The following is a 23,600-nucleotide window of genomic DNA, read 5'->3' on the forward strand; positions in this document are numbered from 1 at the left end:
CTGGCAGGTTGCTGAAGAAGACACATTTCTCCAAGGGACTCTGATGCATCCCTACTATCCCAAAATGGTGAGGATCAGCTCTCAGGTAAAGGATTTGGGTATTTCTAAGTATTTTCTGCTTAATAGCTGAAACTTGAGCTATAGAAGTTGGACTGGAGAAAAGGATGAAAAAACAAACCCCACATCAACTGATGGATTTGCCTCTGCTGCATGTAACAAATTTACTGAAGCTCTAAGAGATGTGCATAGCTGGAAGACACAAAAAGCCAACCACTGTTAAAAAACATTTCATTCTCAGAAGGCAATTAATGCAAACAGGTGACAAATGAAACATTACTTTTTTGCAACACAGTTACTGTAGTTTGAAGTTCATTTTATTGTTGTGTTTTATGGGTGAGATTTGTTTACAGATTCAGGGTTAATGCCACTGAACTCCATCTTGACAGAGCAACAAAATAACTCCAAAACAGGCTAGAGCAATAAATATCAAACCATTCAATCTAAAATGTATAAATATAAAAGTAATTTCTGAAAATGTAGGAAAAAACAGGAATCCATTTTTCTCTTTTGGCCTTTTGTAGAGTAACATTGATGTGGTTCATCCGTATCACCTCAGATCCAGCACAATTATCTTTATGTCTTTCCCAACCACATGGGTACATGGCTGCAGAAGAAGTCAAGCCATTACTCTCAGAAATCTCAGTAAAATACCAGTAACTTCATCCATGAACTACGTTTGTAAAAGACCACTGAAAAGAGCCTATCTGGAACAAAAAATCTTAGCTTTCTTCAGAGCTGGACTACCTTCTCATTATCCCTACACTCAATGATGAAAGAACAGAACAAAACAAAAAACTGCGACCCCTCCTTCTTTTGAGGACTAATGCTGACATTCAGAGAGCCTGACAACACAGTAATTTCCAGTGTCTCCCAGCATGACTTCTCTGTATTGGATAATTTTATTTTAAGCTATAGGCGATGCTTCTGTATTTGAAGTGAACCCCATTGAAAAAAGCCAAACCCTTAGTTATTCAAAGGTGGAGACTCTTATCAGAAATGTCAGTGTTAGCTAGAAGACAGTTCTCACTGGCTGTACTGCTCAGCCATACATACACCATTATGCTATTAAAACATCAAAAGATACAGCACTTACAGGGAAATGTTTAGAGAAGCCAGGGCAATGAAAGAAATAGGGTTTAACCTACTTACAGCTGCACTTTTAAGCAGCTGGGATGTTTTGTTGGGACACTAAAATTGGAGAGATGAACTGATTAATTCCTTAAAAACTACAGAGCTCAATTAACTCCCATTTGAAAATGTGGGTTTTGCTCCTTCTGAAAGCAGGTTAAAGTGGTGACTGAGAGTAACTACCTCTGGTTAACCACCATTTGAATGGCAGCTTGTAACATTCACCTTATGGCTGCTAATGACTGCTGAAGTAGTCTCCTGATGTCTACCTTGGGCAGTGAACTAAGGGTAATGAATTAGTAAAATGGGGGGAAATTTATTAAGAAATCTAATCTCAAGTTTCTGTTTGCAGCAGAACCATGGTAAGGAGTTTGAATAGTAAAAACTGTGTTGAATTATATACTTACATTAAATAACCTAGGGTCCTTTGTATGTGGATGGAATCCCTTCTTTCTACAAGCAGAAACTTCTAGCATGCCAGCATTAGTAAGTCTGAAGATGCCAGTGCTGAAAAGCAGAGCATGAAACTCCTGTTACACACTGCTCCCATAGTACACGTCCAAGGTTTCACACACAAATTGCTTAGCTAATAAAGGTTAACAGAAAGGTGCCTGGTGACGTTCAGTACACAGGAGCCCTGGCTGAGTTGGATTTTAAAGGTATTTTAAATCAAGGGGAGTTGTATTCCTGTAAAGGAAGAGATGATGAGGGGAAGGGGAGAAAAGAGATCACAATACTGGTGCTGTTCCTGTTAGGCAGGTCAGGCCACTGAGGGATAAGGGTGGTTCACACAGGAACAGATGCAAACCATAAACTTAAGTATTCTAGATTGCATTTCACCCAGGGCAACTTAAAAGAGATCAGCCTTTAAGCCAGCTATGTAAATAGCTAGTAGGAGTACATCCTCCCCACTCTTTTAGGTAATCATGTACCACAGAGCATTAGAAAATGCACTGCTGCAACCCTTAAGTATTGAATGAAACATTACAAAGCCATCCTTCTGTAAAGAAGATTGATACCTATTAACTACAGGGCAGCACCTGACAACACAAATGTTACAGGTTAGGGTTGGTTACAGGGTGTCAGCATTAGGTGTGGGAGAGGTTTGTAAGAGCAGGAATTCACAAAGGTATGCAGGCAGGCTTAGAGAGTCTAGTGCTTGTGCCCTTGCCTCTCAATCTGTGTTCACAGCTCTGCTACCTGAAGGGCCCATTTAGGATGTTAGGCAACCAGGACAGGATTCACATCTGCTGAGGCAGAAAGCCAGAAGGAAAGGCTGAAGAACTGCATGCTCTAAACAATGGAGTTAGCCTTGGCACCCTGAAATGCCAGGCACACGAAAGGAGAACTACAAATTTGTTGAGGTTGGAAAGAACTTCTGAAGACTGGTTCAATCCCCCTGCTCTGGCTGAATCACCTTGAGCAGGTTGCCAGGACCATGTCCAGGCAGGTTTTGCATATTTCCAAGGATGTCATCAAGTCTCTGGGAGACCTGTTCCATTACAAACCTTCACATTAATATTTGCACTATTCTAGTTTTTTCCAGGTACAGAGTTTGTAATTTATAAAAGATGAAAATAGATCCTTATTATTAAAAAAAGTGATTTTTACCCTTCCACTTTGCAAACTGCAATTTTCATATCATTCTAGAGAATCAAGCCTAACCTCCCTCCACATACTTAGGCAGACAGAATGAAGGCATATCTGTGGTAGGGCATTGGCAATGAGTACTTCAGAAGAATAGCTCCTGTAATTACTACTTTGCTGAACAGAATATGTAAAAGAATAAAATTTAAAACCTGGGTCTGTGAGGGGAGGAGGAGGAGAGAAGCAGAAACAATCTTGTGCATAGAGACTGACTGAAATACAAGTCTAGGCAACTCAGAGTAAACAAAGTCACAACACAATGTTCATGCCCTTCATCTGAGTTGACATGTAGCCTTTGCATTTGATCAGATTTTATGACAAGAAGCAGGGGAAAATACTGAAATTCTACATAAAAAATCAGAACTTACTCATTATGCTTTGGTGAACAAACAATTGCAATGGCCTCTGGCAACATTAGCTGATAAGAACAATGAGTATGAAGATCAACACTGGATAAGAATGCAGTTTGTGTTGGATGTGTCTACGAAAAGAAAGGGAAAACTCAACATCATGAAATATTTCTTACAGATCAAGGTCAACATACATTCAAGAAGGAAAAATAATTTGTTACAAGTTTGGAAAGCATCAGAACTTCCCCAGGCTGGTTTCTAAAGTTCTTCTTACCCCAGATTCTATATTGTTCTATATTGTTCAGCCTGGAGAAAAGAAGGCTTTTCAGGATAAGATTCATGGAAGCATGTTCATAACCAGATATACAAGCAATTTTCTGATCATGGAGGGGAAAAGGTGGAATGAAGAAGCACAAGACAAACAGAAATTACTTAATTGTCCAAAATCCCTAAGAGAAAAATTAATAAAAAGTTTAAACAAAACAGTACTCCCCAGCCTGATTTTTGAATATTGCATTAGAAAGTAATAAAATAGCCCTAAATCAACATAAAAAAAAGTTGCACCAGCAAAAGCAGCCCTATTGTGTCAACAGGATGCCTCAATTGCATTGAGTTGTCTGTGGGGAACATGAGTGCTTATTTACATCACTACAATTTGAATTAATTAAGCAAACGTGTATTACTCCAGTCGTTTCCTTAGTTTATTCCTTTTTTTTTCCACATAGTATGTAGAGCCAATGTATGAAAACCAGAATCTATGAGTCATACATACATGGATCCAACCCAAAGTGAGGAGATCGTACTGATCCTGAATACCAAATAATTCTTCCACATTCTCCATGTCACAGTAGTCTGGTCCCGCAGTTTGCTTTGGCACTATTACATGTGTAATAGTAAATTCATTATGAGTCTGCAAAACAAACATTGACTTAGGGTGGAACAGACGAACCAAGGAATAAATGCTGAATCAAAATCAAAAGAAAGATGTCAGCCTATCAGCTAAAACAAAATAGTACAGCTCCGATGACTCCAGCTCCACTGATTCCAGTGCAGCTCTACCAACATAGTGTACCTAAAAATATGCCTTAGCATTTTATCATGATAACGTACAGGGTAGTATTAGTCACAACACAAGACTGTTGTATTGAAATGTTCTCAGTGACAAGTGTGAAAAGACTGTCCTTTAAAATAATTAAAAACACATAAAAGAGCTTTGAGAAAACCATCATGATTTTCTGTGAAACTTGGAACAAGGCTAATACTGCTATTCTTTCTCTTCATGCAATTCAAATACACTTGGGATCGTCTTTAAAATTCTTTGTGTCAGCATCAGCCATGACATCTTTCCCTGCTCTCAAAGGACATTAATGTTATCTAGGCCAAAGGGAAAAAAAAAAAACAGCCTGAAAATCAGATGTTCTACAGCTTGATGGCGGGATTTCTGTTTAGTTGTGCCATTATTAATTTGATGACTCCAGTGGATTCTGGCAGTCTTTATATTTCATTGTACTCTAACTAAAACCTCACTTACCTTAGATGAATGCCAGAGAAAGTACTCGAAAAAGCCTGTATTGTACAGCATGCTGAAAAACTTGCTAGGCTTTATAACAATAGCAGTGTACTTTGAACAGATGTTTCCCCAATAAAGCAAGCCCACTGTGCTGAAGTGACCACTCAGGTTATTATATGAAGTTCATTACATAGAAGGCTAACCATTTATATCTGCTTTTGCTCTGAGATCAACACATCACAGGATAATACAGCACTATCAAATATGTCTTCCCCATACAAATGTGAGGGTTAAACTGTACCAGTTTTCCACAGAGAATTCCACATGTCTCTATTCCTCTTACTGTATTTGCCTCTGCCAGCAGCAGAAATTTGTGACAGAGATCCCTGGGCAAAATGACACCTCTGAGTGCTTCGGCCAATTGAGCTAACCAAGAATAAAAAAAAAAAAAAAAAAGAGAGAGAGAGAGAGAAAGAGAGATAAAAAGGCATTTACAGCTAACACAATGAAGATCCCCCAAATAAGGAAATATACACAGTACATTATACTATATTACTGCAAGTGGAAGAATTATACTCACCACATCATAGACTTCTAATTAGAATAAATCTACAACACAAGTCCTTCATCTAAATTGAAATCACCAGCCCACAAGATACAATCACTAGCCTGCCCCTGAGGTGACAATGAGCTGGGACCATCTCCCAGGCCAGGGCTTTCCAAGGGGAACCACTGCAGGTTCTTTCTGTTCCCTTGAACTCCATGGCAAGATTCAGACTTCATTTCACAGGAACACTAAATCTTAATCTCTATATCCATCTATTGGTACTCAACTAGAAAATGTGAAACTTTGCAACTCTCCCTCTTAAAATGGAGAAATTATAAGGAACTGCTGTGCTTGCATAAACCTGTTCATGGTTATTTCAGTATGGTCATCCTCACAGCGAATAAAGACATATGCAGGTAGATAAAATAAAACAGGGGAGTAAAGAAACGTCTGCACTTACTCTGAACAGCACTTAGAGTAGCTGCTGGCTTTAAGACCCGTTCTACTGGTGGCGAATGTCCAGCACAGCCAGAGGTGCCGCTCCTCTCTTTTTTCTCCAGCAGCGCTCCAGATAAAGAACTGTTCTCTGGTACAGAAATACAAGACAGCATACTTCCATCTATCTGTTCAGACATAACCACACTCTCTTTGATTTTCTGATCTCGAGCTAGTTCTTGCTTCTTAAGCTGATCCTCAAAGAATTGAAACTGTTCCGACTCGAGCTGCTGCTGCCGCATGAGTGCGATCCGTTTCTTCTCTGCCTCTATCAGCTTTTGGTGCTCTAATTTCTTCAGAAATTCAGTTTTGCATTTGTTCTGAAACATACACAACATAGTGGCATTCTCAGAACACCAAAAATGCTATGAAAAAATGGAAGGAAAGGAGCAATCTAACAGTTCAATGAAACCATAAAATCCTGTCATTAAAAATGAAGTCTTTTGGAACGTGGTTACTGAATTGGAAAATATAACTATACCCCCAAAGGTAGGATGGAAAACTTAGTATTGATGGAGGGAACAAAAAAGACGTTTCTCAGATGCTTTTTCCAAGGCAAGTTTTTAAGCTATAGATCCTGTTTTCAGTGACTTCAATCTCAATTCAAATTGGAGCACATGTGGAGGCAAGGGACCTTTTCCACTTATTGACATAAATATCAATTTAATTTTCTTTATATGGCAGAACCAGAACATACCAAAAACCCATTTGGATCTTTGTGGACAATTATTAAGTAAATATGGCAGCAAATGTATTTCCTAGCACACGCCTGCATTACCTATTTTTAAATGACCAGCTGATTCTAAAGAAGAAATGGAAACTCATTCCTAAGCAGCTCAGGAAATTATTAGGTTCCTGTAAAACTGGTATTTTGCTGCACAGTTTTTAAGTTTTATATGACAGAAAAATATTCATGTCAACATTTAATAATCATATAAAACTTACTTTGTGTTGCATGTATTCTTGATATTCTAAGTTATATTTTTTTAAAAGATCTCTTTTCAGTTCATCTGTCCGTGGAAATGCAACCTCCTTCAATTTCTTTGAGGTGGGATGGGGGAAAAAGATAGGTAAGTTTACTTTTCACTTTTTAATAGAGCCACCTGGAAAACAAACTCAGCTGTAACACAGATTTTTAAAAAATACAAAACAGAAAAGCAACCTGCTCTTCTCACAGGGAAAAAAAGCAAGAAGAAATACACACAAAATCATCAGTTTATGAAACTTCTAAAGTACATTAGTTTCAATAAAGATATTGATTTATATTAGCGAAACATGTGAGGTGGCTAGTTCTTATCTCAAGGAAAGACTAGTCCTTTTACTAGAAGTCTTGTTATCTCTGTCTTGTTTGATCAACAATGATCAAACAATGATCTTGGTGTGTGATCACTAATGTTTTTACTGTAGGTGTAATTCATTAAAAAAATGCTAATGCCAACTTAGAGAGTTTCACATAGATCATTGCATTTTTCTCTAGAACTTCCCAGTCAGAAAAAACTCTGAATAGGCCCATTTCCAAGTTGGGGGGAAAAAGAAGTTATTTTGAAGAGATAGTTATACCTGTAGCTTTCTGTCACAGACCTGGCAAAACAACATTTCTTACTAAAAAAACCCCAATACTCAATGCTTTTGTAGGCTGCTACAAAATAATTCAGAGGCTTTAGGCAAGGGAGGGAAAGAGACCATGTGCTTAATCCTACTGAGTGCAACAGGAGAAAACAATGTTAGATGCCCTTTCTCAGTAGGGATATTGTCCCCAGTCAGAACTTTGGAATGAAGTGTTTTGGTTTTGAGTAAAACATTCATTTTAACAGTAGAGAAAGCAAGGAAATATGGGGGCATGGAGCAAGACACTCATGGTCCTACTAGCAATTCTCCCTGGGGAATTCCAGCTGTTTTAAGTTCAGTATAAGGCTATACTTAAATTTTATTTAGGATTTATTTTCTAGGGGGGAAAAAGACAAAAGTAAAACTATTTTGTATGGATGTGGAGGGGAAAAAATCTGGTAAAAACTAAGTAAATACATATTTGGTAATAAACAAAGAAAGAAAAAAATACTTTATTTAGCAGAGTGAGCAAACACTGCACAGACATCAGTAATGCCACACATTTCTCCTTCTGTTTGCAATAATTGGTTTGGACCATTATCCATTCACATAATTGGGACCAGAATCAAACAAAGTACTGTTAACATCTGCATTTTTAATATGTAAACTTTCAGAAATAGATGTACCTGAGCTCCCAACAGCCTACCAACTTACTCAGAGACCATTCTCATTCACCTTTTAGATCAATAATTTAATTTCCAAAATAAAACATGTATGAATAGCAGAGAAAAGTATCAGAAATTGAAGCTGCGATGGCTGCTATGGGTGCTCCGGGGAAAAGGAAGCTATGGCCTATGTGTGCTGGGAAAAACAAAGAGATTCTGAGCAAAATATTTCATAAAGACCAGGAAACCATAACCCTACCTTAATAATATCTTGTTTTTCTGGTACTGCACATTGGTGATAGTCTCGGTGACTGGGCAGCTTTTCTACAAACAACCTAGAAAATTAAACACGCATGTGTTTGCCTTAGTAGTCAGAGGAGTATCCAAAATAGCTTTCACGTTGGCAGAAAAAATCAGTTTCACATAACTGTTAAACACTGAATTCCAGATGACTTGGACCAGGGTTCTACACATGTTTAAACTAACACATTACGGTATGGAGCTGTATAGGACACACAGAATAAGGACAGGAGATTATTTTCCACATCAGATATATTTCAGTTTCCATTAGCACTGGGTTAGGTTAAAAAAAAAGGGCTAACTAGCAGCCAGCATCTAAAAATATCTCTCAAAAACACCCTTCATTCTAGTCAGTGGTAATAAATCTTACTTCTACTCCCTTTGTCTGTTCTTAGCCAAAATGCTGACTCCTCAATGGAAGACAAGAATGCAGCACTGACTATCATTAAAGCAAGTATTTTCACCAGACCAAGCTGCACAGCTTACTGCAGAATTATTAACCTAACCAACAGATAAATTATGGCAACACTCATCTGCAAAGAGTCTGTAATGTGCAGCTGCTATCATTCTTTCAGCAATTTGCACAATATTCACCTCCAGACCTTTGTTTTATAGAGATAGATACATTTAAAAAACAGGTGGACTAAGAAAGGTTTGGTCTAGTTTTCAGAGAATGATGAAAATAAGGAGGACAGAAGGATGTCTCCTTTATAAAAATTTTAAAATAAGCATATTAAAAAACTCCAACCTTCCAGAAGTAATAAAACAAACCAATCAATCCTACAGCAAAACTAGCTAGGCTAAAAGTTTAAATCTGCCAGTGATTTATTTTTCAGCTGTCTATTTTAAGGGTTGTAATGAAAGCTGGCCAGATTTGCTCTTTTGTGGTGATGAGAATAATCATACAATGAACATACATTGTAGATTTTGTATTTATTCCTGTAAGAAACAATAAATTATACTTTATCCTCTTGGGGAAAAAAAAATAGTAAAAAGGAAACAAGAAAACATTTTTCTCCTGCTTTTTAAGTGTTGTGAAATAGTACCATCCTTAAGATCAGCAGATGATCATAGGACGTAACTCCTAAAGGCTCAGAAATCTTATTTAAACATTACTTTTAAAGTAAAAAATATTATTTAACCAACATGCTGACATACAAAGAATAATCTGGGGGCAACAGTGATCATGGTATGGCCTGGCAGAGTAAACTCAAACCTCTGTATGTTAGGTGAATTCATGCCTGACAGCTCACACATGGATAGAACAACTGTATGAAAAAGGTGAGAGGAAGTTTTAACAAAGCCCATGCTCATTGTAAAAAATCTCCAGAGAACAAAGCTGATCTGGAAGAACACATTAAACAAATTTCTCCTTATCTAAAGGGGTTCTCAGTGCAGCTCTCCATTTCAGTTCACTCAGAATTATAATCTGTAATGGCTACAACAGGTTTCTTACGTTATGAACTTGTTATAGAAGACAAAAGCATTTTCCAGGTTTCCCTCCTCCATGTACACTGAGGCCATTCGCTCCATCTCCACCCCGGATCTGAAGTAGCGCCGTGGAGTGATGTCCTCATTGATTGTGATATTGCTGCCAAGCTTGCTTAAGGCACGGACCCTCTCCTCTGGGCTCACAGAGATGTCTGTGTGGTCAGGAATAGCCACGAGCTTTTTCTGAAAAAGAACAGGCTGATTAGCAAAGAGAATATTCCGTTTCACTTTCAGTAAGTGGTCTCAGTCAAGCAGCTCAAGGGAAATCTTCAGCTAATTTTTTCTGGAAATAGGCATCAGTTTCCCCACCTCTAGCCACAGTTGAAACATTCCAACATACTTCTCAATTGCAAGTAAATTGTGATCAAAAAGAAAAGTGATCTTATTCCCTCTGAAAACAACAAAAACTCAATAAAATTAGGAAAATACCTGTAGGAAAAAAAAAAATTAAATAAATGTGTTGAAGTTACCAAAGGCAATATAAAGTGTGTCCTCTCTAAAGCCTCCACACATGAATTCTACAAGGTTCTGTCTTAAGTTACTGAGATAATTTGATGAATGTCCTGGATACTCAGACTCCTATTACATGATGTATAGCATTTGACTGCTCGAAATAGTTCAGGAAACAAAGAGCAATAAGCTCCTCCAGTCAGTCAACTGTTCATTTCAAATCTTCATTTCGAGTTCTAAATGAGGCAGTTAAAGACTAAGAAGTTAGAACTAATTACTGAAGAAGAACCATAGCTGCTTATTATGGTCATTACCTTTTTGTTAATTAATATATAAATAAATGACTACTGCAAGTTGTTTCCCCTTACTTTGATGAAATTTTTTCCTCTTTCCATACAAAATGTTCATTTCAACTTCTTAAAAACCTGATTGCTGAGGCCCCACAAATCACAGAAATATAATAAATTCCAACAAAACTGTCAGGCAGAGCATGGGAGGAATGTGGCAGCATGCAGGAAGAGGCCCATGGAGCTGAGAGCCACCACTGCTAAACAGCCCTCTTGGAATTTTTCCTAATTGAAAGAGAAGTTGCTCAGCCACTAGCATTTCTTTGTAATACATACCAATGAGCTGACAGTGAATGGTTGCTCCATATTGTTGTCTGCCTGAAAAGCAAGGAGATTGCTCTTTTCCTCCAAAGTCTCCATTGGACTGAAAAGGGCAGTATCTATCCTCAGCTCAATATTTGCCACCAGACGTCTCAGGGTTTAATAGCCCAAGGAAAACTGGAATATAGATACGTTGATTGTGGTTGTGTGCTGGAAAAAATAAGTCATTCAGATTAGAAATATATTCAAATGTCACGTAACTTTGCATGCCAGCACCCACTCACTACTTTCGTGGCACAGTATTTACATATTTAATAATAATTTAAAACTTACCGGGTCTCTAGAATTTAAATTGGGAATGCATAAGGGCTTACAGTGCAGTTGTGGACCAGTTGACCTGTACTAAGGTTATTTCAGTGGATTTGAACACAATAAATTATTTTTAGAATTTTTATTGCAACTTAAAAACTCCCTAACTTTCAAGCATTAAGTGAAAAACATGGAAGTTTGAGGTGTAATCACAGAATCTGTGCTTCCTTGAGCATATGTTTTGACAAACCCTTTATAGAAAGTATGAATCTGGTATCTTTATTTTCTGCTAATCCTAAAATGAGAAATAAAACTTTACACACAAAATTGTATTAGTAATATAAAGCAGAAAAAATACTCCAAACACCATGTGTTCCACCTGCACAGCTTGCTGATCTTAACACTCAAAATACAATGAACTCTGATGAGTCAACTGATAAAAATTCCTCCTTGCATAGCTTTGAACAAATAAAGAGAAAAATGTAGATGTTGTGGTAATTAAAAAAAGAAAAAAAAGGAACTAAACCAAAACCAGAAAACCCAGCTCTGAGAGAGGAATGAAATACTTCATTTTCACATTTCCTACCTAATTTGAGTTTCTATTGTGTTTTTCACTTTGGGGTGCTCAATCTAAACAGATTTGATCCTGCATGTCCAAGACCCTTCATATGTTGCAATAAACATGCTTATGCTTTTGTAAAAGCATAGGGGGGGTTCAGCAAAGATATTTTCTCAGCATACCTTTCTCTAGAGGCCAGAGGACTCTGGGTTAAAGAAAACAACCCCAATGTGGTTTTAGATGGCTCTATTTCTCAAGTATTGATTTTTGTGTTTATGTCTTCCTAATTTTTCTTCCAAAAAGCAGTACTATCTATTAGATCAGTCCTTAATTTTAACCATTAGTGCAATTCAAGTTCAAGAATTTTTGCTAGTTAAGGTATTTCAAACGGCTTGCACAATTTGTAACCAAAAAGAAAAGAGCAAGGTTTATATATCTGAGAAAAACCCCTTAGTTATGGTTGCAATGCTAATAAAAACAGTTCTCTAAACAATTTAATTTTATGTACATGGAGCTCTGCTGTACATGATCAGCTTGGCAGGAGAGCTTATTCATTGCCTATTCACAAACTGTAGAAAGGCCTCATGGGACAAGGATAATTAAATATTTTTGCTTTAGCATACTCCAAGAAATATTCTGCATTAGGGTTTGCTCTACCTGAAACACTTCTTCACTGACGGACTGTAGATGTGGAAGGCTGTGAAAGGAGAGAGCAAAAAGCTTGGCCAGTGCACAGTTTGTGTTTGGCCCTGCAGCCCAGATTCTAAGCAGAAATAAAATTTTCCATGAGAGACTCTACATTCATATGCTTTCTGGAACTCAGAAACAAAAACCAAACCAAACAACCAAACAAAAAGGATCTAAGAAGCATATATTTTACAAATATTTATCCATTTACTTATTCATCAGTTGTGAATCTTTTATTTTATTTCCCCTAGAAGCATCTGGGACACCTAAAATACTTGAATGGAAGAAAGGATTTGGTCTAAAGCATGCATCCAAGTATAACAAACTGCAAAATGTTCTAGTCACCCATGCATATTAAAAAAAAATTTCAAAAGTAAAGGTGCAGAAATGTATTTCTCCCCAGTTTCTTATTTCATTTAGCTGCTTCTGGCAAGAAAGCTTTTCTGTAGCAGTTTTTCATTCTGCTTTTCAAGGCTTTCTGTCTTAACAGTCCTTCTGCAAAGCCTAGAGAGGAAATGGACATTTAGGACAATGCTCGTGGGATGCTTCCCACTGAAGACACGGAATATGGATCAAATGCTTCTTTCAGCTGTTACCACTCCTTGGAGACCTTTCAATCTAGCTGGTAGGCAAGTGCAAAAAAGTTAGTGCAGCAAGTGGCAAACACAAGAGCCACTAATTAGGGGTTTGCTTTGTTTTTGGGGGCCAAAGAGCTCCCAAAGAGCCCTTTATTAAAGAGACCTATGGTATTCCTCAGTCAAAATCTCCCTGGAAATGCCACAGGAAGACAACATGGAACCCTTTACTGGCAAGTATTTCTCAACTTGACTGGCTCTAAGAATATTAAAGTTATGAACATAATTCAGTGAACTTTTAACCTAAAGAAGCATTAGTTAAAATAATTTTTTCAAGTGTGATACCAGGTATTTTAAAGAAGAGACATCTGGTAATAGCAGAAACTCACACTTCCTCAAAATTGTGTCAGAGCCTGGAAAGGATGAAGAAGCTCTGCAAAAAATATAAGACATGTCACAGTGCAAGAGCTTAGCAGAAGAAATAAAAGAAGAAACTGTTTTTTAAAATTTAGTTTCAGGAACACACTAAAGACGAGACACTGTAAACAAGGAAGAAATATTAAGATGAATTTGTATCCCTTTTACAAAAATGTCATACAAGATTCAAACACATTCACCTATAATAACAGGTGGCAGTGTAACTTAAGAAAAAAGAAATCTTATAAAGAATGTGGGCTGACTTATGACTGCACTCCAATATATTATCCTTAACACGTGGACACACTGGCAGAATTATGAGTTATTAAAATGCAGAGAGTTAAGCTTTACTAAAAACACCACCAGAGGCATGTCTGCCAGCTGCCTGGAATGCCTCTGTGCATAATGTTCCTCATGGCACAGCTTCACAGTCACCTTCAGCTGGTGGAAGGGCACGACCCTGCCAAGGGGCTCCTCACCCTCCTTCTTTGTACTCTCACTTTGTTACCTCCACTGACTTCAAGGCAAGTTGTGGCTGATGCAAATTAAAATTAAATGGACTTTTACTTCCTTCTCAAAACCAAAATGCAAAGGAGCAGGCAGAACCATGAAGCCAGTGAAGCAGATGGATTTGTCACTTCCTGAGGCAGTGCCATCCTAGATTGATACCAGCTGGTTTTGAAAGGGCACCTTAAGAGCTTCCACAGTGCCCACAGAAATTGCCCAGTTCTGGCAAGTGACTCTGTTTTCTGGAAAGAAACTTTTGTTTCACTTTACAAGAGTAAAGACAAATTCAAATACCAAATCTCTCTGTACAGCTGAAACTAATTATACTCAAATAAACAAAATACTTATGCTAATACAGCGAACTACACTCTAAGCTGAACCACAGGGGATAAATACCAATGCTAGCTTGGAGCTGTTTTAGTCTATTAGGCTCAAAAGCACTCAAAATTCTAAAAGTAAAGATGCATTTTTCTACTTTACTATTTCAGCATTCCAGTCAACTTAGACAGACTCAGGTAATGTTTGTTTGAGGAGAGATTCTAGGACATTTAGCATTCAAATTGGGTTTTTTTTTTTTCTAATTACGAGGGTTTTTTTTATAGTCATTACCAGAACATAATAATCTAACATCTACTCTATGGTTAAGAAACCTTTCTTGATGCCATGGGGAATAGCATTTCTCACCAAATCCCATTTCCTCCGCAACAAGCATTTGTTTTCCTAAATGTGCCATCTTATTATCATACATATTAATCCTTGAAAAATCCAGATTTATTAAATTAAAGCCCTTCAGACACAGGACACGGAGCAAACTGAGAAAAATCAGCATTTTAAATGAAAATGAAAGTTAATTGAAAGTTACTCATCCTGTTCAGGCTAACAAGAATGGTGCCAAGTGCCAGGGAAATGAGAAGCGGAGAGCAATTTCAAGCGAAAGCGTATGCCAAGAGTGGTACATGAAGACGGAATAAGCACACCAAGTACCTCAGGAGTAGGCTCATGAGACAGAGGTGGTGTGAGAAGGTCTGGGGGATGCATGCACAAACAAACCCTTCCGAGAGCTGCAACATCACAATTCACCGCAAACTCTCCCACGCCCTCACGGTTTGCTGCATGCTGCCGTTCCAGCCAGCTGCCAGGCCGGCTGCGTGTGGACAAACGAGGCACCCTGGCCGTGCTCAGGGCCCGACAGGCCCGGCCCTGCTGCCTTTCCACGTTACAGAGGTGTGGTGTGATGGCGAGAGGAGACACACGCGGCTGCACAGCGGGGCTGCAGCGCTCTTGGAGCTCCACAGCTGGTGTTTCACTGCCTCCAGCACAGCCAGGGCGCAGCCCGGGCACAAGGAGAGTTTCTCCTTGCCTTGCTGGGACAGACTGAAATGTCCTTCCCTGCTATCACCTGGCTCTGGGAGGTGACTGTCCCAGCCAAGGCCGGGATGCCAAGCAGGACCAGACTCTGCCCAAGGATGCACACAGGGACTGTGGCACCCCGTGGGAGCTGTTCCAGCTCTCCGGGGAGGACACCAAGAGGAGCTCAGAGTGTCAGGACCTCCCAGAAACTGACTGCAAGAGCGTAAGCATCGAATTTCAGCTCCTTGTCATCATCTGGAGGCCGCTTTTCCCTCTTCAGTTCTTCAGGAGAGCTTTTAAAATGTTTAACAAACTCTCCAGATTTTTAAACAAGTAACAGAGTAACTTCAATAAATATTAGTTAAATATATAGTTTTCACTTTGTAACATTAAGTTACTCTGAAACATTAGTATCCTCTTTGTAACACATTTTTAAATTTCAAGGGAAGTAATCATAACTCTGACTTCCCGGCAGTCAGCAACACATCAATATTTTGACTATCGGTCTTATGAAAAAATCTTCATTAAAGAGATCACTGGCAAACTTTTCCTAAGCACTTTCTTCATTCAAAGATTAGGTTAAAAGTAATCTATGCAATGATTTATTCTCTGAGTATTTTTAATAGCAGATTATTCCAGTAATACTCATCCTTTTGTTTGATATTTTTGTGGAATGTAAAGCCTAGATGAGGTTCCCACCAAAATCATTCACTTCACTTCATTGGGATCAGGATTCTTAAAGCATATCTAGAAATATTTGCTAATATAGGAACTAAAATGTGGTATAGTTCTACTTTTTGAAACTACTCTTAGGAGAACTGTTCTGCAGCCATCCCATGGCAAGAAAAAGCTTACTTTAATATTGCCATGAGATGTTAACAAAATCATACTTCATGTTACTATACTAGGAAGTGTGATGATTACAGAATCTAAGAATAAAGATGCATCTCAAACCATAAGGAGGTCAGTCCTCATTAAAATAGCCAAATTAGCAAGTGCAAATAACACCTCTCAATTACCCATAATGGAACTAAGTTGTCTCAGCAAACTTTAAATAGGTCACACCAGTGACTGCCAGATGAAGGTAAAAGGACCACTTCATGCCAGTAAGTCACCCATGAAGCAGGTGTTTAAAGTTCTGTACTTGGAAGAGGATATTCAAGTGAATTTGGTGAAAAACAGGTTTGAAATACAGGCACCTGTCTCATCCAGCTCTTTTTGAAATGCCAGGCCATGTATTGGCACAGCACATAATCATTTATACACACACACTTAGGTTTGATATATAAATATGCTAAATACCAGCCTAAATAGCAAATTGCTTTCTGTTGATTCTCTCCAAAAAGAAACAGCATGTTCATCTGTCAACATGTTTTTTGTAACAAGCATTCATCATCACAGCCAGAGATTCAGCTGGTATAGTAAGTTGCCTCTTCTAGAAAAAAAACCCCAACAAAGCCCTGAATGTCATGGTAAGATCACTCTCTTGTGCAGAGGAAATACCCAACAAACAAAACTCAACAGAATGGCCTTTCAATAAAAGGAATCACTATGAGGAGCCAGTTCCTGAAAACCCTGTGCCTTTCTATGGAGAAGTTGCTCTTTACAGCTACTACTAAGTTCAGCTCTAGAAAAGCCCATCTCAGTTCAAGGTTTGACACTGCTCCTTAGCTCCACAGCTCCATTTTAAACAGCAGTTCCAAGACCTCCTCCCAAGCTCCACTAACTCCCAGAAGCAGCTGCTGAGCTATACAACCATCTCTCCTAGGAGTGGGTCAAGAACATTTCCTCTTTGTCACTGGTGAAGGACCAGTGCCTCCCATGGCCCAGCACACTGCCTAGACTGCAAACTGTCAGTGGCAGATAGACAGTAGCACCTTCACCTGCTCGGGTGCTGAGAGGGAGAAATCATGGGCAGGGAAGATCCTCCATGCACAGGACTGCCAAACCCAAGCCTTGCTTACATGCTTAGGCCACTCAGTGCTGTACCTTGCATCAGTAAACTGAGCTTTATTTTCATCTTAAAAAGAATGGGTGACAAGGGTCTGTTTTCCCACTTCAAAACAAAGTTTGAATAATTGTCTTAAAACTGTTACAGTTCTTCTGTAAATATTTGGACTTCTGCAATTAGTCAGCATAGTTACTTGAATATCACTGAGTACCTGTTTTCTAAGGACAGCATTCCTCTTGGCACAGACACAAACATTACTGCACAAAAAGCTACATTAATAAAATTAGATTGCTACTGGGTCTGCTGAGACTCTGATAAACCACTGCAATATGCAGATAATGCCCAACCCGGCACATGGAAGAACCTGACTTTTGCTCCCTATAGAGTATGTGAATGCAGAACCTACAGGCTTCTCTCTCCTATTGCTTCAAAGCACAGAGGAGACCTCTCACTGTCAACTATTTTCCCATTCATTTTTATGCAGGCTGTTTTGAAATCAACATCTAGTATGGTTGTGCTACTATAACAGGACCCTATGCATTTGAGCTGTACACATAGATGATGGCTCACTACCAGATTTATTATTATGCTCTGTCTACAAAGATATTAGTGACTTTTAAGAGAATGTCCTGAATAATGGACCGGAAATATGGAACATTCAAACTGACAGTTCTTTCTCTTGTGGATTCTTGTGTTAAAACAAAACACAGTCCCTCCCCCCACGCCTTTCTTTAGCAACACCATTCAGTTTCAACAAAAAGGCCTTTTTAACATAATGGATAAATATCAACAATGGTAGAATGTCTTGGATTACAAGCAAAAGCTTTCTTAGGCAGTCAGTGAAATATACTTATGCAACACAGAACAGCATCTTTCCAATGACCCACTTAAACGATGTTCTAGACATGGTGTAGAAAAACAGTGCCATTTCCTTCCTTTGGGAAATCCACAACAATCCCCCAAGAAAACTGCACCAGGTCACAGTAACCCAGAAGAGGACAGAAGTACAAGAAAGAGATGTTTTCATACAATTTGTTCTTTGATGATTCAACTGAAATACTGAAAAAAAGGAGATACTTGCAATCCATGACATCATTGACAAAACTAACTTCTACCATGAAAACAAGAAGCTGTGTTGCAAAGGGAAACAAATGAGAGGTTAAAATCAGCACAAAGGCCTGCAACTTCATTGACTTCTGAGAAACAAAGAAAGCATGATTCCTTGCAAAGCCTTAGGTTTCACAGATTTTTTTTTTCTGTCTGTATTCCTATTTCTCTCAGGGGCAAGGTGTCACTAAGCTAGAGGGGTTAAGAATCTTATGGTTCTTCCTATAAAATGCAACAACTTTTTCTGGCAAAATATATCTTACCTAATTTTAGAACACTTTCAGACTCCGTAGCATCTAATAAGGATATTTGTTAATTGAGTGAGTAACTGGTTGCAAAGATCAATTTCTGTTTCTATCTGATGACAAATTCTTATGTTGTCTTACTTTCTTATAGCACAAAATATAGGGGAAAAAAATAAAGGAGAGACAAATTTATTTGACATTTCTGACATACAAATTCACAGTTTATTTGAAGACTATTAAAGTGCATGTAAAGAATGAAGCTCGTTTTTTGGCCTCAAATCTGGAAGAAATAACTTGAGATATTAGTTCAAAGGATCCTGACTGTTTTGTACACAAATGGTTAAGTAAGAAGAGGTCAGGTAAGAAATGGGTAGTGAGATTACCCACAGGATGAAGTGTGATCAACCAGTATAGATATCTAGCATTTGATCTTGCATGTTTCTGCAGTACGATGTTAACATTAAAATAACACAGTTCATTGATTTCATAAGGAAATCTTTGATTTCCTCCCCTATTCTAGATGACTCAGGATGTAACACGCTATGAGCAAAAAAACCAACCAACCAACCAACAAACAAACAAAAAACCCCATAAAACAAAACAAAAAAACCCCCACACCAAAACAACAAATAACCCAGGAAAAACAAGAGGAATGTCTGGCTCTATGAGAAGAATTCTGTGAGCTTTAGACTGCTTGTTCTACTTGGACAGTTACAATATTCAATTTCTCTTCCTTAAGTTTCTAAGACTGACAATGGTAAGCACATGTTTTATAGCAGCACCGGCTGTAACACAGTCAGCTCACAGAGCTGCTTGACAGTCAGCTGAATTGTCCAGAATATCAAAGCCGAGCATGATGATTTCTGGTGAACATTTTGTACCCTTGCAGGCCAACAGGCTATTCATCCCAGTGAAGCTGTGCACAGTCTATCTTTGAGCTTTTCAAATTATTTGCCTTCCCCCTCAGGATGAGCCCATTGATCTTTGCAGCCTATACAAGCTCCTTTTTATACCAACACAGAGCAATAGATGTCTCTGAAGGCTTTTTGACAGCGGCTCAGAGATGCTAAAAGAGGAAGATACTTCCTACGTTGATTATGTGGAGAGCCCACAGCTTCCATAACGCAATTCCGTATGTTGTGTGCTGAGCTGTGACTCATCCAGAGCTGCCAGTAGGAAGTGGTAGGCAACGGGTTGTGTCTGAGGAGCTGCCTGACTCACAGCATTACTGAGAGGCATCAGCATCCAGGCAAGATTGAAAAGGCTGGATTTTTATAATAGGAATTTCTTTGCAGCAACAGTACTAAGTCACTGCACATGGATTGTTCAGGAACTGCACAAGCAAGATAATTTTCTTTAATGGACTGATACTTCTACTTATAATGGAAAGCATGATCAGAAAATATGTTTCCTGGCAAGACAATCTGAATGTTCTAATTTTACTAAAATTGTAGAGACAAAGACTTCCTTTACATGGCAACCAACTAATTTTCAGAACAAATTGGAAGTGTAACCTTTGGTGCAGAAATAAAATTTCAGGAGTCTGATAAAACCAGAAAAAAAACCCCATTATTCACATATATCCAGCAAATAGAGACCACATACTTAATTTTACACAGTATTCTTTCAGTGCCTTCATGCACTAGTCACCTTGCCATTCCCTTAGCAGCTGAGGAATTTACAACATCCCTCACCTTGAGCTACACTCTTCCTGATCCTGGTGATTAACTTCCAGGAAAAGCCTGAAGGCCTGACCTTGAGCATGTTTTATGCACATAAAGAAAACCACACGAGAAATGCCTTCACTGTGTCTGCAGAGCAGTATCAAGTAATACAAATGACTGCATTGACTGCATTGATTGATCAGGACAATTTTTAAACATAATGCTACAAAATACCTCCCTGCTCTTACGGCCATTTAAAATACTGCAAACACACACACACACAGACCCCCAACTATGAAATTGGTGCCTACAGAATGATACAGAATTTGGGATGAATGCTTCCTGCATTCCTACAGTACCCTGTGATCCATGAAACTCCAGATTTGTCAACACTGGCCTTTGGCTTACTTATCCAAACATTTAGCACTTAGACATGGAATAAACCACCTCTGATGCATTTAGTACATGAGAAAACTCGTCTGTTTCAGAGTATATTGCCTGAGCAACACCCACAACAAACCTGGGCTCCATTCTCCTGGAAATATTCAATGAAGTTCTGGGTCTATATCCTGTTTTCTAGGACTTGGTTGTCTAAGACAAGTCATCAATATATGCTAACTACCGCTTTGGATAGTAATCCACTTCAGCCTGCAACAAGGAGAAACGCCACTGTGGTGAAAAGAGAACTTTCTCAAAGCTGGTCTTCACCTGGGGAATGAACGTCCTAGGAAGTTCAGTGCCTCCAAGACCTCATAATCTCACTACTTCCCATTCTCAGTAGAAGGTGGGGGGTTTCCTGCCCATGATTTCTCAGAGCATTTGGAACCATGTGCATATTAAATACAAATAATTCCAGATCAAGAGGAATTTCCCCAGAAGAGACTTCTGGCATCCTTTTGAAACAGGGCAGCATGTACAAGAGTACGTCACATTCCTCAGTGCACTTCAGAAGGACACCTGAGATCCTACAGAGGTCAAAAGGAGGCAGGTACAAACCAAGTGCGTGAACAGAAAAAGCTCATCAGAGAGTTACAGATGCTCAGCGAACACAATTTCTACTGTTTTAGATTCTTTCACTTTCTGTTCCGATTATCATGTTTCACACGTATGTGGAAATCATTTTAAACCAGAATATTGTTTTCAGTTTGATTTGTCTGTGGCACACGGCAACATTCCGGACTCCCCACCCACCACACTGCCACCACCTCTTTGCGAGGACGCAGTGGAGTCAGCAGGTTCATCCGGCCGGGCTCGCTGCCCGCCGCTCCGCTCCGCGCAGCCCCGAGCCCCGGAGGCACCGCACAGCCCCCGGAGGCACCGCACTGCCCCCGGTGCCACCGCACTGCCCCGCCGCTCCCGGCCCCGCCGCTCCCGCCCGGAGTCCCGCCCTGCCCGGAGGAGCGCAGTTTCCGAGCGGCCTCCGCGGGTCGCCGCACCTGACACCGGGGCGGGCACGGGGCGCCGGCCGGGCCGAGGGGCGGATGGAGCCGGCACCGGCCCCGCTGCACGGCTGCCGGCCCCGGAAGGGGTCCCAGCCCCTTCTCGCTCTGCCCGCAGGGGCTGCTGGCGCAGAGAGGCGGGACGGAGGCGGGAGGCAGCGCCTCGCCGGCTCCGCGCCCCGCACTGCCCGCAGCGGGAAGGGCGATGCTGCTTACCGGCTCTCGCATCCGTGCGGGCGGCGGCGCGGCCGCTGCCGTGGACAAAGCGCGGGGCGGGGGGAGGCAGGAGCGCCGGGGCGGCCTGGGCCTCCTCCTTCTGCTCTTTCTCTTCCTCCTCCTCCTCCCGCCTCGCCTGGCCCCGCCGGGACGCGGAGCCCCCGGCGCCCTGCGCGGGAGCGGCCCCGGGCGGGCAGGTGGCGGCGGGGACCGAGCGCCCTGCGCCGCCGCAGCCGGGCCGTGTCACGGTGCGGGGCGAAGGGAGGAGCCTGCGCCGCGCCGGGAGAGCGGCGTGGCTGCGTCCCGCTCTGCGCTGCGGGCTCCGGCCGCCGCCGCTACAGCCCCGCCGCTGCTGGGGGGCGATCGGCAGCGGGAGGTGCCGTGCCTGGGTGGCCGCGGGCGAGGGCAGCGGGTGCGGAGCGGCAGCATGGTCCGTGCGCGCCCGGGATGTGTCCCCTCCGGATCTGCCACGGTCCCCGTGTCAGCCCCGCCGGCATTCAGTCAGTCCTTGTCTGCTTGGGTACCGGAGGGTATGCACACCTCACCTGGATTCTCCTGAGTTTTAGGAAGGGCTAACTGAGGCGAAACTGTGTTAGCACCGTTGTGCAGGAAGTTGTGGGTAAGGAGGAAAAGGACCAAAGTTAATCTGAACGTGTGGTTGTCAGTGTGGGGCTGTGGTACCTGGGAAGAGGCATGCTGGACAGGAGGGCCTTCCTCATCTAAAGCAGAGGGTTTCTAAGGAGGCAGAGCAGTGCTCTAAGCTGGCCTAGATCTCTGCTGGAAATGTTCAGCCAATGCTGCAGTTACTCACTCTGTGATAAGTTTGGATAACCTTCTTGTTATCTTTCTGCTGAACTTGCTCAGCAGGTCTTGATCATATTGATGCCTTTCCTGTATCCCAAACCTGGGCATGGAAGTCTAGACGTGGTCAAAGATACTTGTATTTAGTTCATTCTGCACCCACAAACACAGTAATGTAATTTTCCTTCCTTCCTCTCATTGTGTGTGAGGCTGTTCTGGCTGCTTGGCATCCCAGCCTTGGAGTGCCACTCTTGGTGCCAGTGACTGTGGAATGGGACAACAGGTCTTGGTCCTGGCTTTAAGAACAGGAGGGACTGATTTGGGCAAGCAACAATAATCCAGTATGTTCAAACACATACCTTGTTGTCTTGGATTTGGCTGAGAGAGTTATGGAATAGAGGCTCCAGTTCTGTGCCATGGAGGGTTTTCAGTGGAAGTGTTGAGTTAATCCTATCCTGAAGCAGACATGGAAGGGCCACTTTCAGTGCTGCAAGGATTTTGTCTGGGTAGCTACCAGTTTTCCAAGGGAAAATGGAAAGAATGGGTATTCCTGTTGTCCAGACCCTGTGCGTTCTAGGACTGCCTTTCTGATGGATGGCAATTAGAAGATAAAGTTTGGTTGCAGGAAACTTTGGTAAATGGACAGCCTATCCGATGGGTATTTGGAAATTGTCTTCTGTTGGGAAAACTGGCAATCCTTTGTAAAACTCAGTTATGTCAGAGGTGAAGTTAGGCTGAACATTAGGCCAATTTAGGTGTTCAGTGTTGAAGACACTGTACATGGTGTTCCTTCCCAAGAACTGTTGGTCACTGACCTGAATATTTCCCTGTAACCTCTTTCAGGGTTGTCTGTGGTTGGTTCTTCTTGTACAGCATAGGAAGATGCTGTAGAAAAGTTTGAACTTGATGTCCTGGGGCAGCCCTTGGTGGCTGCTTCCTGGATGAGTAAACTTAATTTCAGCCCTGTGTCCACA

The 23,600-nt window shown here is 40.8% G+C and overlaps 1 protein-coding gene across 3 annotated transcripts; it reads right to left on the bottom strand.

The window, feature by feature from the left end:
* Positions 1-352: 352 nt before the first annotated feature.
* STAMBPL1 (STAM binding protein like 1) lies at positions 353-22,062 on the bottom strand. Of its 3 annotated transcripts, none has more exons than XM_066191249.1 (11): positions 21,826-22,062; positions 10,815-10,976; positions 9,707-9,924; positions 8,210-8,285; positions 6,683-6,778; positions 5,703-6,057; positions 4,997-5,121; positions 3,958-4,095; positions 3,204-3,316; positions 1,596-1,695; positions 353-664 (listed from the first exon to the last, which is right to left on the bottom strand). In XM_066191249.1, exons 2-11 carry the CDS (start codon positions 10,896-10,898, stop codon positions 608-610), a joined length of 1,362 nt encoding a protein of 453 aa, XP_066047346.1. In that variant the 5' UTR covers positions 10,899-10,976; positions 21,826-22,062; the 3' UTR covers positions 353-607. The 3 variants fall into 3 exon arrangements, with proteins under 3 accessions (XP_066047346.1, XP_066047347.1, XP_066047345.1); XM_066191250.1 differs by having other exon boundaries at positions 5,039-5,121; positions 10,815-11,009; XM_066191248.1 differs by having other exon boundaries at positions 10,815-11,009.
* Between the last annotated feature and the right edge of the window lie 1,538 nt (positions 22,063-23,600).

Source organism: Chamaea fasciata, unplaced genomic scaffold (genome assembly GCF_029207755.1).
Source record: "Chamaea fasciata isolate MVZ Bird 193981 ecotype frontalis unplaced genomic scaffold, bChaFas1.0.hap1 SCAF_9, whole genome shotgun sequence".
Lineage (NCBI taxonomy): Eukaryota > Metazoa > Chordata > Aves > Passeriformes > Sylviidae > Chamaea > Chamaea fasciata.

Coding starts and splice junctions, on each gene's coding strand:
- STAMBPL1 (XM_066191249.1), bottom strand. CDS start 10,898: ATGGAGACTTTGGAGGAAAAGAGCAATCTCCTTGCTTTTCAGGCAGAC. Junction 8,286..9,706: donor TTCTATAACAAGTTCATAAC/GTAAGAAACCTG, acceptor TTAATTTTCTAG/GTTGTTTGTAGAAAAGCTGC. Junction 665..1,595: donor AGGACCCTAGGTTATTTAAT/GTAAGTATATAA, acceptor CTTCTTCTGCAG/CCATGTACCCATGTGGTTGG.